Source organism: Epinephelus moara, chromosome 24, assembly GCF_006386435.1.
Source record: "Epinephelus moara isolate mb chromosome 24, YSFRI_EMoa_1.0, whole genome shotgun sequence".
Lineage (NCBI taxonomy): Eukaryota > Metazoa > Chordata > Actinopteri > Perciformes > Serranidae > Epinephelus > Epinephelus moara.
The window spans coordinates 5,299,230-5,314,399 of NC_065529.1; the positions used below are offsets into that span (position 1 = coordinate 5,299,230).

General features: G+C 42.3%; 1 protein-coding gene across 3 annotated transcripts in view; it reads left to right on the plus strand.

The window, feature by feature from the left end:
• pdzrn3b (PDZ domain containing RING finger 3b) overlaps positions 1–15,170 on the plus strand; it is a 115,600-nt gene that overhangs the window by 74,338 nt on the left and 26,092 nt on the right. Inside the window, exon 1 of one of the 3 annotated variants that reach the window (XM_050038495.1) lies at positions 14,401–14,754. The exons of the other annotated variants lie outside the window; for them this stretch is intronic. Within the exon in view, the coding sequence (XP_049894452.1) occupies positions 14,686–14,754 (69 nt within the window). The 5' untranslated portion in view covers positions 14,401–14,685. Of the gene's footprint in view, positions 1–14,400; positions 14,755–15,170 lie in introns of those variants that run through there. 3 annotated transcript variants of the gene reach the window in all.

Here is a 15,170-nt window from a genome sequence, read left to right on the forward strand (position 1 = left end):
AAAATTTTCCAAGCAAAAATGTCAAACATTCCCTTGTCTCACATCACAGTAACGTCGGTATCTTCAGCTGTTGTTCCCACAAAACAGGAGATCTGAAGATAGCTTGACAATGGCCTGTTTTGTTCCTCCTTTTTCTAGTTTCCGATGTTTTCTAGAGCAAATGATTGACCTATTATGTAAGGAAATAATCAGCAAAGTGATCAATAATGGAAATATTTAGGAGTTACTTCCCTAATTGGTTCATCAGCATAATAGGGCTACAACTAACAATTATTTTTATCGCCAATAAATCTGTTGATTCCTTTGTTTGGTCTGTGAAATTGGTGAATAATATCTATAGGGAATAGATTGTGTCATCATAACAGCAAGTCAGTCATTCTGGGAGGATAAGGCTAATAAAGCACTGGGGTAAGCTAACATAATGTGTATCATTTTGCTAGATACCGGCGGATAAATTGTGCATGATTAGCTGCCGTTTTGTTAGCATTCAGTTAGCATACCTTTAGTTAGCTCGTCTTTGACTGGGCAAGTATGCAGTTGGCTTGTGGATCTGAAGGTCTTGTACCCATTTGTTTGTGAATTAGACATGGTCCTCCAAAGATTTAAAGTTTCTGAATAGCTGTCAGGTGTAGACGCTTACCTTAAATACCATATAGACATCAGGGATGATAATGTTGATGGGTGGCAAGCTGTCAAGGTCTGTAAAGATCAATATGAACCCACTTCAACTTTGTAATATTTCACCCCTTTACCTCTGTCGAGAGCTTCTCTTTGTATGAGCATTGGTCTTTCGCACGCGCCAGCATATTTCTAGTGATGTACAGTTGACAAATGATTAGACCAGTAGCTACCAAAGCTAAGGATACATGTATTCAGTCCAATGTGATTGCTTGCCTGGCGCGTACGCCAAATACAGTCTCTAGCTTTGGGGTTTACCTTTGGGTATGCAGTCCAGTGAATATGTGCCATAGTGGTTTTCCACTTGCCCCTCTCGCAAGTTCCCAATCAGCTCATAGACTTCAGATTGTGGTGATGTCATGGATTTTTAGACTTTTTTCAGCTCAAGGTGTACAAATATAAAACCTCTATAGATCAGAAATTCATAATAGAAAGATTCACAATTGACCTTGTTTGTAATTTGACGTGTCCTGTCAACACTTTAATAGATGTCTTTTTAATAATGGAGGTCTATGGGGAAACTACTTTCTGGGCCACAGGAGATTTATTTTTTTTATTTTTTATTTTTTGCTGCAATACCGCAAGTGGCCACTGGGAAAAATGGAAGCCAGGCTGAGCAGTGTTTCCGGGGGCCTGACGGCCACTTATTCCTCTAAAAGGTGGCACTGCCCCAGAGCGGTCAACAATTCCTGTTCCCTATTGAATGTTCACAAACTCCAAGTAGGTTCCAGCTTCTTATTTCGGGAACTGGAACCTGCAAATGTTTGGCTTTTTTGCAAATTAAATGACAGAAATGAAATGTCAGTTATCAACACTGTTGCTGACTGAATTCTGTTAATTAAGCACTCCGGCGTAGCTTTACCCCGGGCAAACAGGTGATTATTATACACCAAGTATCCACTTTCCAATAACTCCTTCCTGTGAAACTGAAATGAAGTGTAGTCTGTACCAGCTAAGAGACACGTGTCCTCGAAATTGGGACAAAGGCTAGGTATCCCATTAGTGGGAGGGTGGGGTTATCCGTGGGCAATATTTCACTCATCTATATCTGTCTGCAGTGGCCCCCTTCTGTCATGAAGTAAACCACCACAGGCAAAGATGGTGTCGAGGTACAGACACAGGCTCAGGAGAAAGGCAAGTAAGGTGCATAATTGTTGCTTTCGGGGAGGGTCCAGCCTCATGAATGTGTGCTCTGTTCTCATTACTACCCTTGATTACCTTAATCCTCCATCTGAACTCAAGCCTGTCACACGCACCGAGGGATCTGAGAGGTCAAAGATCAAACCATCCCCCTCTGCCTGCTCCTAAAATCACTGTCTCCTCATTAAACTACAGCCCTCTCTCTATCTTTCCCCTCTCTCCCTTCCTTTACTCTGCATTAGCACCCCCAGTCCCTGCTCCCTCCATCCACCATTCCCCTCTGTCTGTTGCTCTTTGGTGTCTCTTTCCTTTTGCGCGCCTGCTCTCCTCGAAAGAGAAGATAGTTCTCTCTCTCTCTCTCTCTCTCTCTCTCTCTCTCTCTCTTAATGGACTGGGTACTTTTAGAATCACCACAGCATTGTGCTCTGTATAGGCAGCATTTGCAGGGTGCTTCAACGCAAATGAAGTTGGAACGAGATGGAAATTACAGGCTTGGGTTCCTTAAAAGCATGCTTCTATTTTTCTCTCCTTCCATTTGGAAGGGAATGGGGTGTAAAGGGGGAGAAGTGTGGTGGAGGAGGGTGGGGGTTCTCGCAGTTCTTGTTATTTTCAATCAAACACACTCCATCTGAAGATGTGTTGGTGGAAACAGTTCTTGAGAAATTATATTTGGGTTAATGGTGCTCAGAGCATCAAAGGAGAAACCTGCACTTTGGGGCCATTTTCCCATTCCCAGTTTGATGTGAAATACACTGAGCCCACTGGCTGAATTAGAAATAAAATGTTGTTGTTGTTTTTTAACCAGGGCCTTGTATTGACATCAGTATTTTCTTGTTGTCCTGGCAGCCAAGCTCGTCACCATAATTGAAGCATATAATGTCTTTCATTCTGAAAGACGTACATGCTAAAAAGGGCTTCATTATGATCTACTGAGTTGTTTGGTAAAGCCTTTAATAGCCTTGTTTATTTGGAAAATAAACAGGAAAATAACAGCATGAACATCTTTTTGCAGTTGCATTTTTTCCATTTTAATTCATAACTCTGTGCAAGCTTTGCATTGCATTAGGACACTTTCTGAATAACACATTGGCACACAAAATGCTTCTGTTTGCACTCTAAGAACCACTTTGAGCAATCATTTCAGTACATCTATTGACATATGTCACAAATTAATTTTCCATTCAGGCTAATGGCATTAGCATTCCCTTCGTTAAAAGCCCCACTGTTTGGGGTAATCATTGGATCAGTAGCGGAGAATGGGGACATTGTACACACTTGGATTCTTTGGGAATTGATAATTAAATTTACTTTAGGCGAATCTGGTTTGTATTGTCATGAGCAGATGTGTCATGGGAAGTATTTGAGAGGAGTTTATTGGCAAAATCTAATTCATTACACACTACTCATGACTGTTTGCATAATCAGTAATGTAAAGTCCTGCCACATGCAAACTGCTTCTTGCTTCTATGGCAATTATTCACATGTACTGGATACAAATTTATAATAAAAACAGCACTTTTTCTGGTGTTACATCTCACAAATGCCAAGTGCATTGTCTGAAATTTGACCAGTTTCCTTGATTTCATATACCAGTTGTAGTTTGACCTTTACAACCTTTTTTTTTTTTGTTTTCAATCAGAACAATGCAATCTTGCAATGTCTAATCTTTTAAACCCCAACCCTGGGGCTGCATGGGAAGGATAAAGCACTAACAGCAAGGACAGATGAGATGAAGTCACCATATCAGTGCTAAATGTGTTGCTCAAAGACATTTTAACTTTCAAAGTACCAGTGACAGAGAAAATGAAGTCTGTGGTTTGTCTAATCCAAAAGGTCAGCCGTCACCATCAAACCAGATTGTCTCAGGTATCCTGTGGGATTTCTTGGTTAATGATGATATCTGGTGTACAACTTGTCATTTCACACCTCTTATAAATCCTGGAATAGTTAAAGCGACAGTGTTCATCTAAACCACTGTGTTACCAGCTATTAAACTAATAATGGAGAGTTTCAGTATTTGGAGGTTTGTGTTTTTTGATTTGGGAAATATAATCTCAATAATATCAGTGATAAATAGCAGAATATTAAGAAGCCTAGAAATCAAATAGTCTGAACCATTTTCTCTGCCAAGGTAACATGAAGAATTGTGAAATGGCTAAAAGCTCTTGCATCACTGGCTGTGTATTACCTCTGTATGTAGAGGTTTATTCAGCCACATATGAAGTTGGCTATCAGTCATAGTAATGTTTAGAAGTGTCAGCTGACAGCCTCTGGAGCCTGACACATCTGAAGAGAAGCAGACATCTCATTTTGAAATTGCTGACTGGTTCAGCAAAAAACAACAGGGAGGCTGTGAATCTGTCCTCACTGCCCATAAGGACTCTGAGGTTACTGCCTTGGCCTGACTAATGGACCAGGAGGTTTACATAGTAAGGAGATTTCCTGACTGGTCAAGACATTCAGTTAGCATCACTAGCCATTTCATCAAATTCCCATGGAGTGCTAAAGACATGAATGTGTGTAAAAATAACACTTTCCCCCTCTGCAGTGGTGGGCTCATTTATCACAGCTGACTTTTGGCAGTTAAACTCGGCTATCCATCTGGGTATCAAGACATTTGAGTGATGTCAAACAACATGTCAGTCAGTTACCTCCCAATGACCTCAGCTCTCACTCAGAGCTTTTCATTTGGAGGAGCACTGTAATGTAATGAGACTGAGGGCTGAAGACGGACCTTGACTATAACTCACTCTTTAGAACCTTTCACTCAAACAGGCTGACATGTTCGCCCTTTTCCACTACAGGAACTCAACCAAAGTTACTGTAACATGTAGTTATTAGATGTTTTCAGACTGTGCAGTTATGAGGATTCCCTCAGAGGACCTGCCAACTGGAGAGCTCCCCCAAGAACTACTTGTCTTTCAGGGCAGTTCTTCTGCTTGCATTCGCACTGCCAATAGGAACACTGAAGTGATGTACTGAACACCAGCTGGCGGTTGGTATAGCAACATCACTTTTGCATTGATGAGTCAAAATTGCGTTGTATTTCCCTCATTGGATTACTTCTCAGTAAAGCCTGGACTTCACTGTTGGCCCATTTCTCCATGTTTCCTTCTATTCTTTTTTAAGTTACAACCTGATGTTTGTGTTTTGTGTTGTCTGTGTAACCGCTGCCACATTGGCTCGCGTTTGATCAGTCATCATACACTTATGTCACTCAAGGTTTCTCTTGTGCTGTGATAGTACCTACTCTAGGAGCTGACAAAGTCCCTCAAAACAGCATTGTTAGACCTATGATCATTCCTAGTTCTAGCAGTGCAGACATAATTAAAAGGAAAATGTCTATAGTCAAGGGGTCTGCTGTTATTTCCGTTACTAGTTATTTTCTTTAGGGAGAACTCCTGAGGTGATAATAAGTTCCTGTGCTGTGCTGTCACTTGCTGTGGTAAATAGGTAACTTATCACCTACCATCATGTTGCAAGTTAGTTGTAGGGATATTCCTGTTTGTTCTTTTGATGAATGTGTTCTGTGTGTCCGTAGTCTTGGGGTAAGAAGGTCTGACTCTGAACTACAGTACTGATCTCTGTTTGATCCATATCCTGTTTATGTACGTAGCTGTCTGCCTTGCATCTTCTGGCTCTGTTCAGCTCAGCTCACTCTTCACTTGATGCGGGCTGCTCTGGCTGTATTAAATTTGTAGAAAGGATAGATGGAAAAGTTCTAAATTGTTTGAAGACCGCCGGGATCATCTGGGTGTTTTGCATCAGAGCAAAAGACCTCCAACCCCTCCCCCTCACATGCTTTAATCCACCAGACTACAGTCCCTTTCACACATGCACAAATTACCTGAAGTAATCTAGACATTAACCGATGTGACAACACGAATGTCCTAATTCATTGGATCAGGCATTACACAGACTTTACCCTGCTAGCTCCCTAGCACAAAGTTCATGTAATGTCCAATTGAGCCATGTCTGTCTGGAAAGGTGATGAGATTTGGGAACTTCTGTCAGTAAGGACCAAAGCCAAAATCATCACACAAATTCAAAGAACAGGAAGAGACTCCGGTGTTTATGACCAAATTCATAACCAGCTACTAGACCCTTGTGTAATCTGCATCATGTCCTGCCTCAGGCACGCTCTACCCAGGCACCACCCTTCGCCTAGACCAAATGTTCTGGTGTGTGCTACGGGTCTTACAGAGAAACTCCGAACAATGTCCAGACCTGATTCTCCAGGGTTCATATGAGAAAATGGCGTAAAAGACTCCGGTCCAATAAAACATTGTGGAAAAGTAAATGGAATGCATTTATATAGCTTTTATCCAAAGCACGTTACAGTTTGCCTCTCATTCACCCATTCACACACACACACTCGCCCAACCATTGGGAGCAATTGGGGTTCAATGTCTTGCTTAAAGACACTCCTGCAGGAGGAATCAGTGATCAACCCACCAACCTTGCAATTAATGGATAACCTACTCTACCTTCTGATCCACAACCGTGAGCAGGTTGTGGGATCAATTTTCAACTGACAAATACAATTCTAATGCTGCAAATATTATATTTGATCAACTACATACTCAAAACTTGTGACACCCTTTTTCCAAGTTTGATTCAGTCTGATTGCCTCTATACAGTCTCAGTCCGGAGCCATTTCACTTAGTACACTCCCACTTCTGTTTACTGGATCAGCAGTGTGTGCACCCACGCTTCCTCACTCTGCAACCAGTGTAGCTGGAGGCTTTCGTTGGCGACTTTGGCTGCCAACATGCTGGAGCAGCCGGGAGCGATGAAGGCTCAGGGAATTAGCTGGTGACAGGAACTCTGTGTGGACTGCAAAGTTGGCAGAGCCCTACAGGGAGCCTCAGAGTGGAGTCACATCATCGAGCCCTGCTCTTGGTACGGGAGAGGGGATGAAATATGAACTCCTTTTAATATCCCGCCTAATAACCGTGTTGACAAGCGCCATGAGTTACCTTCTGCAGGAATGTCGTGGCATTTGGATAATTAGCTGTAAATAGTATTTTATTATACCTCGCCATCACACAGTAGTGGAGACGTTTTTATAGTAGCAAAGGTTAGGTGGTAATTTTACCGGCCTAATTATGGAGCCAAATTCAGGTCTCTCATAGGTGATGGTAGGTTGCAGGGGACCAGGCCAAAAGAATCTCTGCAAGTGCTAGTCTGTCTGCACCAAGACCAATTAATTTACACTTCAACTCATTCCTGTCCATGCCTGCATCCACTTGGCACCAATGCTGGCTTGTTTAGAAAGCCAGAAAGCTGTCCCACTCCTTTGTCAGTGATGTTTGTTTTTACTGGAAGAACCTGACAGAATTTTCTGTTTTGAAAAGTGGGTAATGTTCCCACAAGTTGGCAGAGGGACAGAGGTCCCAGTCTGATGAACACACACAAGAATTGATAATTGCTTTTGCGTCATAGCGTTTGTGTAAACCACCTCAGTGACCGCATCAAAACAAATGCCTAAAGCTGTTTTTTTTTAATCCCCCCCCCCCCCCCCCCCCAAATTAGGATGATTTTATACAGCACAGACTGAAATTCTGTGCATTTCACTGTCAGGTTGGGAAACAGCCTCAGGGAGGTTGAAAGAAGCAAGCAGATTTACAGATTTGCATTTTCTGTTAACAATCTTAATCCTAAAAATATCCAGCATCATACATTGGGGTTTGTTTGCGACAGGAGCATTATCACAGCATTTTAACATATCAGTCCCCTCATACTTAAGTAATTACACTGAAGTGATAGTGATGGCATTATTAGTTGTTTGAGTCTCCAATTAAACTGTTTCGGTGGCTGTCGCTCCTGCTGGCTGGGCTCCCTGTTGGCTCGGGATCTGGCTCGCAGAGTAAATAGGAGTACAAAGCTGACAGCTGTCTGATAAATTATGCACAGCCCAGTGTTTCAGAGGTGGATACACACACACACTCTCGCACCCACATACAGCCACTGATCCTCGCGCCGCTCAGGCCCCAGCGGTACAGTTGAGAGGAACTGGAGGCTCATTAAACTCCTCGACACATTTAGTTTCTGTCCCTCCTCTGTGGCTTCTCTCTCTCCGTCTCGTGTGTCTGTCTTCTTCACACCTTCTTCTAACATCTCTCGTGTTCACTCTTGCTCCCTCTTGCCGCTCCTGTTTGCTCATCTGGTATCTCCATTAACACGGCGGCATTGTAGCTCCCTTCTCCTCTCGTTTCCTCTCCAGATTAGAGGGCTGATATGAGGGCTCAAACCAAACCATGTGAAGAGGGGGTTGAGATATGGCCAAAATCAACTCAGTGGAGGCGTCCTAATCCCAGTCTATAGTGGACCAAACCTATTGACCATTGCCTAAGAAAACTCATGCTCCAGAAAGTTGTAATTGATGGCTTTGCTAATGGTTAATGGATAATAAACTCTTATGAGTTATAGGTCCGTTATAAGCCATTAATGGTTTTTACTGGTGTTGTCCCACTCCAGCATGACACTTGTTCTTGCTTTTTCTTTTCAGTGAGTAATAATACTACTCACAACTTGCATCTTTTGTAAGGCCTCCCATGCCTGATAAATGCCAACACCTTTTAAACTCCACACCCCCACCAATGTAGAAGACAATATACAACTGCTGAGTAGTGCTTGTCATGATGGGTAAACTAATATATTTTGTTAAATCGGTGGAGTGGCCCTTTAAGTGGCGAGACCCAACTAATGAATGTTTTACCACTTTTTACCAAGGTACATTTATACTTTTCATGTCTGCAGTGGTCTCGGTGATGTAACTTTGACCACAAGTAGTGCTATAGAGCAATGTCATAGACGCAAGCATGCAGTAACTTTATTTGCTTTATTTCATGCCAATGGTTTTACATTATTCTAGTGATCGACAGATGGCGGCCATAAACCAGCAAAAGCACGGACGTGGGTATAAACAGTGTTTCCAAAACGTCAAAAGAAATTGGCTTTTCATAATAATTTTTAAGGAAGAAAGTGTATTCAACACATTTTTTAGACGTCAAGGATACACACAATGTGTCCTAGTAAGTAACACTGAATGTAAACAGAAAATATGTCTACAAGAAAACAATGTAGTGCACCTTTGAACATTTATAAATACATATGACTTACTAACCGTTGCTGTGGGCCAGCTGGATGTTTGGACTTTATAAATGAGGCCTCATTAGAAAGTTGTACCCTTTGCTTTAAGTAGCATCTTATTTCAGATATGTCTGTCCATCCAGTCATGTCGGAAAAAGAAAAATTTAAGCATCTGCGTGTTTATGTTATTCAGCATTTGGGGTTTCACCCCACAAAAGTACGAACAGTTGAGGACAGTGGAAAGTTTTCCTCTGACCTCAAATAACATGACAAGAAGTGACGTTAATCCAGCGTCTGCTGATGCACAGAACAATGACACTCTATAAAACAGACAAGCCACACTAGGACATTCTCCTCATGGATTCACAATATGTAGCCAGTTTAGTTTTCCCCGTCACTCTATCGTTCCTCGTCTTCCACCCCTCCTCCCTCGCTCTCCCCCTCATCCTGCCGTCTGGACAGTGCATTAGAGTCGTGCGAGAGGACCTGGACATCATGCTTTTTCCTTGAGTTATCACTGTCAGCCATCAGTGTCCTGTTTCCTCACATGTTGCCACGTTGTCACCTTCTGCAGACTTTGTCTCCACACCCTGTTAAGTCCACCTTTTTCAAAAAGTGATTCTGATCACCAAGATCTCACTTCCCACGATGGAGAGATAAGCAACTTGGCATTTTTCCACGTTCCATGAAATATTAAGGTCAGGTTACGTTAATGTTAGTGGATCTGCACTGACACCACAATGTGAACTGAAGACATTGTGGGTCATGTATATGCAATTATTCCTCAGTCACACACTGTAAATCTTTACATGGTCAATAAAGGGAATACTTATAAGCTTATTGGCCTTCTTCCCTAGAGTGTGATGATGAGCTATACAAAAACGATACATGAAAACTTCACTTTGGCATTTTACATTCAGACCATTATCTAGACAATTGGTGAGGAAAAAACATAAGTACCATAAAACAGTAAACTGTTGTATTTATGTTTCATTTTTGTATTGATTAACATGAGATATGACATGTTGATTAGTCTTAATGCAAAGCTAAGGTAACTGGCTGCTGGCTCCAGCTCATGTTTATGGTACAAAAATAAGAGCAGTATCAATCCTCCCATCTAACTCTCCAACCCAATGGCCAGAAAAAAAAATTATTGTAAAAATGTATTGTATGTCTCTGCAAACCGTTGTTGTTGCATTTGTACATTATGATGTGTGCAACATATTGAAACTTTCAACTTCCAATGTATTAACAATGCTTTGGTTAACACTTGGATAGGTTTAGGCACAAAAACTTCTTGGTTATGTTTAGAAAAAGATAACATTTTGGCTTAGAATACCCAGTTTAAGGGACAGAAGTCTAGCTGAAAACACATTTCTGTTTAAGATGACCACTTTTGATGGCACTATTCTGGCTGGAAACACAGCAATGTCTCTGTAAAAAAAAAAAACAACCCTGTTTTTGGCACTGTCCTGGCTGAAAGCTTAGTGATGTCTCTGTAAAAATCAATCCTATTTGGTGGCACCATCCCTGCTGGAAAAGCAGCGAAGGGTCGCTATAAAACATCTACGTTTGGTGCCTAAAAAGCCACTGGAACACAACAATGACTCACTAAATCACAACTTGTTTTGTTTGTTTGTGTGGAACAGAGGTCTGCAGCTTGGTAAGTTGTTACACCATCCACTCCACCTCCTGATGACAAAGTCAGCTCACATACTAGGTCACTTTAGATTGATATGATATGTATTACACGTGCAAATGTAACGTATTTGTGGGTTGCAGAAACGTACAAACACGAAATGTACAATATTTTCATCTGGCAACGGAGCTGAACTCTCAGCAAGAAAGCATGTAGGCATATTTCCTAAAATATCAAAGTATTCCTGTAGTCATTAAAGCCATATATCAGTTATAGACGCTGGTTGCAGCTTGTGAAAATGAGGATTTGCAGCTTTTCTTAATTTTTTTTTAATCTTTATAGAGTCATTGTATTTGGATTTTGGACTGTGGTTGAAAATCGGTGAAATTGTCGAATTTTTAAGTTGTATGAGGAGCATAAAGAGCTCAGACGGTGGGAAGACAATGTGTTAGAGAGTTGTAAACCACACAAGGATGGCGTACGCCACAGTGATCGCCACCTGATCCCACTGTGGCTCAGTTAAAGCCATGACTCTTAAACCGGGCCCAGTGGGACACTGAAACAACACCAGGCAGCCTCTATGAATATGAATGATCCAACCAAGCATGGATCAAATGCACAGGATCCAAGCACCGCATTGCTAATTGGGAGGGGATGTGGTAACCTCTGGACCTCTTGTCTCTATAAAAACAAAATACAAATGTTGATGTTTATTATAACAAACCACATGACATTATTATCGTTTGGTCTCACTCCCGCTGAGATAGGAACCTCCGACACTGTGTCACCGTCTAGACCAGTAATGAATAAAAGCTGAAGTGTGTGTGTGTGTGTGTGTGTGTGTGTGTCTGCTGAGCCCACAGATCAAACCACACCACAGGGACAGAGGAGAAAGGTTTTGTCGCCAGTGATGGCAAGAAATTTAATCAGCACTGACGAAATTAAATCTCCGAACACGATGTCGGCCAGTGTGCAGACACTCTGTGGTTGAACAGGTCCTCAGTTGACTTCTCTGCTCCATATTTTACTGCTGCTGATTATTCATTAATGCAGACATTTTTTCTGCAACAGCTGCCATAACCTTTAGAGCAGTTGTTCATATCAGAGCGCTGTCTCCGTTTTGACTTTGTGAATGGGATAATCTTAGTGTGAAGGAAAGATTAGCCGGCCAACAGCGCCGGCTAAAACTCCTCCGTGATCCCAGCCCGAGGCACAACAGTCCAGCTAATGTGAGCGTAGAATTAGTTTTTCATGCTACTCTGGATGAAAGTTTGAGCCCAGCACCCAGACAAAGCCAGCAGTAATTATGAATGATTGTTCAGTTCACACAGAGATACTTTCACTGTTTGCCCGAGGCAACTTTTTGTCACCATCGCTTCTTTTGCCTGAAGGATCTTATTTTAAGATCTCTTTTTTTTAGTTTGTCTTGTACTCTGTGTGGTTATGTTTGTGGGAAAAAGACAAGAATTTATATGGAGACAGCCTTTGGTTAACAGCTGTCGGACAGAATCCAAACAGAGATTAAATGGAAAAAGTGAAATCTCATTAGCCGAATTCCCATCCAAGTGTTTTTATGTAAATTAGAAATTGGGGAATAGAAATGGTAAACTCTGATAAAATAAAATAATAATAAACTTTGCTTGAGGCAGGAGTGTTTTTTGCCAATACATAAATTATGCCATAACAACCTGTGGCGATGCATTTAACATAACAATGTAGCAGTGTTTGTAGCCACAAACTGTGACTTCACAGTCAACCAAAACCTTCCAGTAATGCTGTACATACTGTCGTTCCCAATGTACAACATGAGTTGCAACTTGCTGGCCATCAATTTATGCAATAACAGTGGGCATTACAGAGTCCAATTTTTGGTTTTCAGCCTTGGACAGTATGAAATATGGCCAACATCGAACAGCTGTCCTTTTGCTTGGTGGGTCTGATGTAATTTTATTCCATGTTCAGGCTTCACATTATGCTTTCTGTGGCATTTGAAATAAATTAACATAAGATTTGCTTGACATTTGACTGCAAAGCCTCGCTAATAATGGGGCTGTCTTGGAAAAGATCAGGAAGTGTGGAGGTGCTGATAGATAGGGATCAGTGGACACATCTGGCAGGAGGAAATACTACTATCTCCAGCAGTCAGGGTTTCTCCCACGGGACCGTCCCCCTCGCGCCATGAAACCTATCCAGGTATGTGGCTTAGCACCTTGGCCTTAATTGAACCAGTCTTTTGTATTTCGCAAAACTGAATTGTGAAGTGACAAATACTGCACTCTGACTGCACTGACGCAGTCAGTCCCAGATTATTCCACGTGGGATGTATAAAATAACTTTTTCGCAAACACTGAGTACGAATTGTAAGGTCTTTTTTTTTTTTAGCCGCCGGCATGAGACTCGCTTTGGCGTTTTTTTTCTCTCCCTCCATCTCACAGACACAAAAAGAAAGAAAAAGACTCACAAACATGATACATCACACACACTACCCTGCCCATTCAGACCGCAGGAGAGGCGTGTGTTTTTCTATCTGCAGGGCTCCCGATTGCAACCATGTAGTCGCATTTTGCGACCATGCAGCACCAGTGCGACTTGCAAGTATTACTAATATATTTGTTTCCAGCTCACAGCGAATAAATTCTCTGGTTTAATGGCACTGTTATAATTGTTTGACTTTCTGCTAACTGCTTACATCTTACTGTTTCGATAAGCTTCAAGTTCATTGTGAAAACGTCGACACTTCTGACCTGAGATGAGCTGCTTGCTTCAGAATAAAAGCTACAGTGCCTTCAATTCGATTTATTGTATCGTAACCGTACTTTATGTAACTTAATTGTAACAGTACTTATTTTATTACAGAACGACTTTATTATATTTTATGAAAATAGTATAAGATAAAATATAATACTTTATTATATTTTTTGAAAACAGTACTGTATTTAACTTTATTAAAACAGCACTACGTCTATCGCAATATAGCCTAAAATATTGCAGTAGTACAACAGACCATATGATCCAGCCCTGAAGCACATCGTCTGCCTGTAGAAATGTAAAGTTTTTCTTCTCTAAACCTTCTCACACCAACAGATTGTAACCAGCAACAGCATTTGTTGCCCTTCTTGCCCCGAATGGGACATTTATCTTTGGTTGGCTGTGTGCACCAGAGCAAACAGCAGGACAGATGCCAGGTCTGGCTTAGGGAGCCATCCCCCGTTGTCTGCACACAGGGCAGCAGACACTAAGAAGGACCCAGAGAACTGTACAGTATGACACTACGCATAAGATGCTCCGCTGGGTGAGGGCTTGTCCGGCTGCACTGGAGAGGGCCAGCATAAATATTTATCTGGTTTGTTTGTTTTCCCTGGCTTTGGGCCTGTGTATTTGGAGAGACATACATGAGGAAAGAATGCTCAGTGTCTCTCTCTGCTGGATTAGTAAACCAGAGGTCAGCAAGTGCTAATTTAACTGGGGCACAGAAAGGGTATGCTGTAACAAAGCTTCAGAGCGTGGCTTTGGATGCATAAATCACAAATATTTAGCGCCTAATCCGTTGTCATAGATGAATGTCTCCTTGTCACACTTTGAAATTAAATGTCTGGAACTGTTAACAAACAAGATTTGGGGGCCTCTGGAGAGAAACATATTAGTCTTGTCATGAAATGAAAAGCCTTTCTGTCACTTGACTTGTTCCTGCACAATGGATCTAATGATGCTTATTAATTAAGAAGACTTCATCTCGCATGATGTCTTCGGTGAGCCCCATTCATGAGTTAGCCCCCCTCATGAATAATCAATGAGCGGCCGCTTAATAAACATGAGGGGCTGTATATAGCCGAGCTCTGGAACTGGCCCCCCGTAAGCTCAGCAGAAGGCTGGAGAGTGTTGGAGAGGGAGGGAGCATGTGAGGCGAGGAGGGGGTGTGTGTGTGTGTGTGAGAGAGACGAGGCTGAGCGGAGAGATAGAGCCACAAGCTGGGGGGAAGTCAATCCTGTCAGCCAAAGTCTTCGTGTGGCTGTGAGCGGACGGAGGGAGTCAATTCAGAGAGGAGGAGAAGAAGAGAAAGAAGATATCTTCCTCCACTCTCTTCCTGTCTGAGTGGCTGGAGGGAGAGCCTGGATGGTGAGATCTCCTCCACCATGGGATGCAGCCTCTGTACCCTGCAGAAGCCTGAGGAGCAATATAAACTACTCTATGAAGTCTGCCAGGTACTGTGACCAAGCCTCTTCAGACCTCAGGAAGAGTTTTTCACACTCTTTTAGCTTCTTTTATTTAACTTTTCACTCTTTCAGCAACAGCCACAGTCAGTTTTCGTACTTTATCTGACTCTGCTCCACTCGTGTCTCTGGGGGTCACTGGCTGAGTGAGAGCAGAGTGGAGTGGAGTTGTTGCCGGCCGGAGCTCCCGCAGCTGAGCAGCCTGAACTCTGGCCGCAGAGGTCAGCGAGAGGTGGCGCACTGTGCTTAAAGGAGGGGGTGATGAAGAGGTGACAGCTCTCTCAATGTGTCTGCTAGTGTGTGCCGATCACTGCCCACCTCCTCATTGTCAGCTGAATGCTGACTCGGGAGCTTTCTGGCTTTAACCCCTGTTTGACTTTCACTAAAGTTTATATTTAACACTCCAG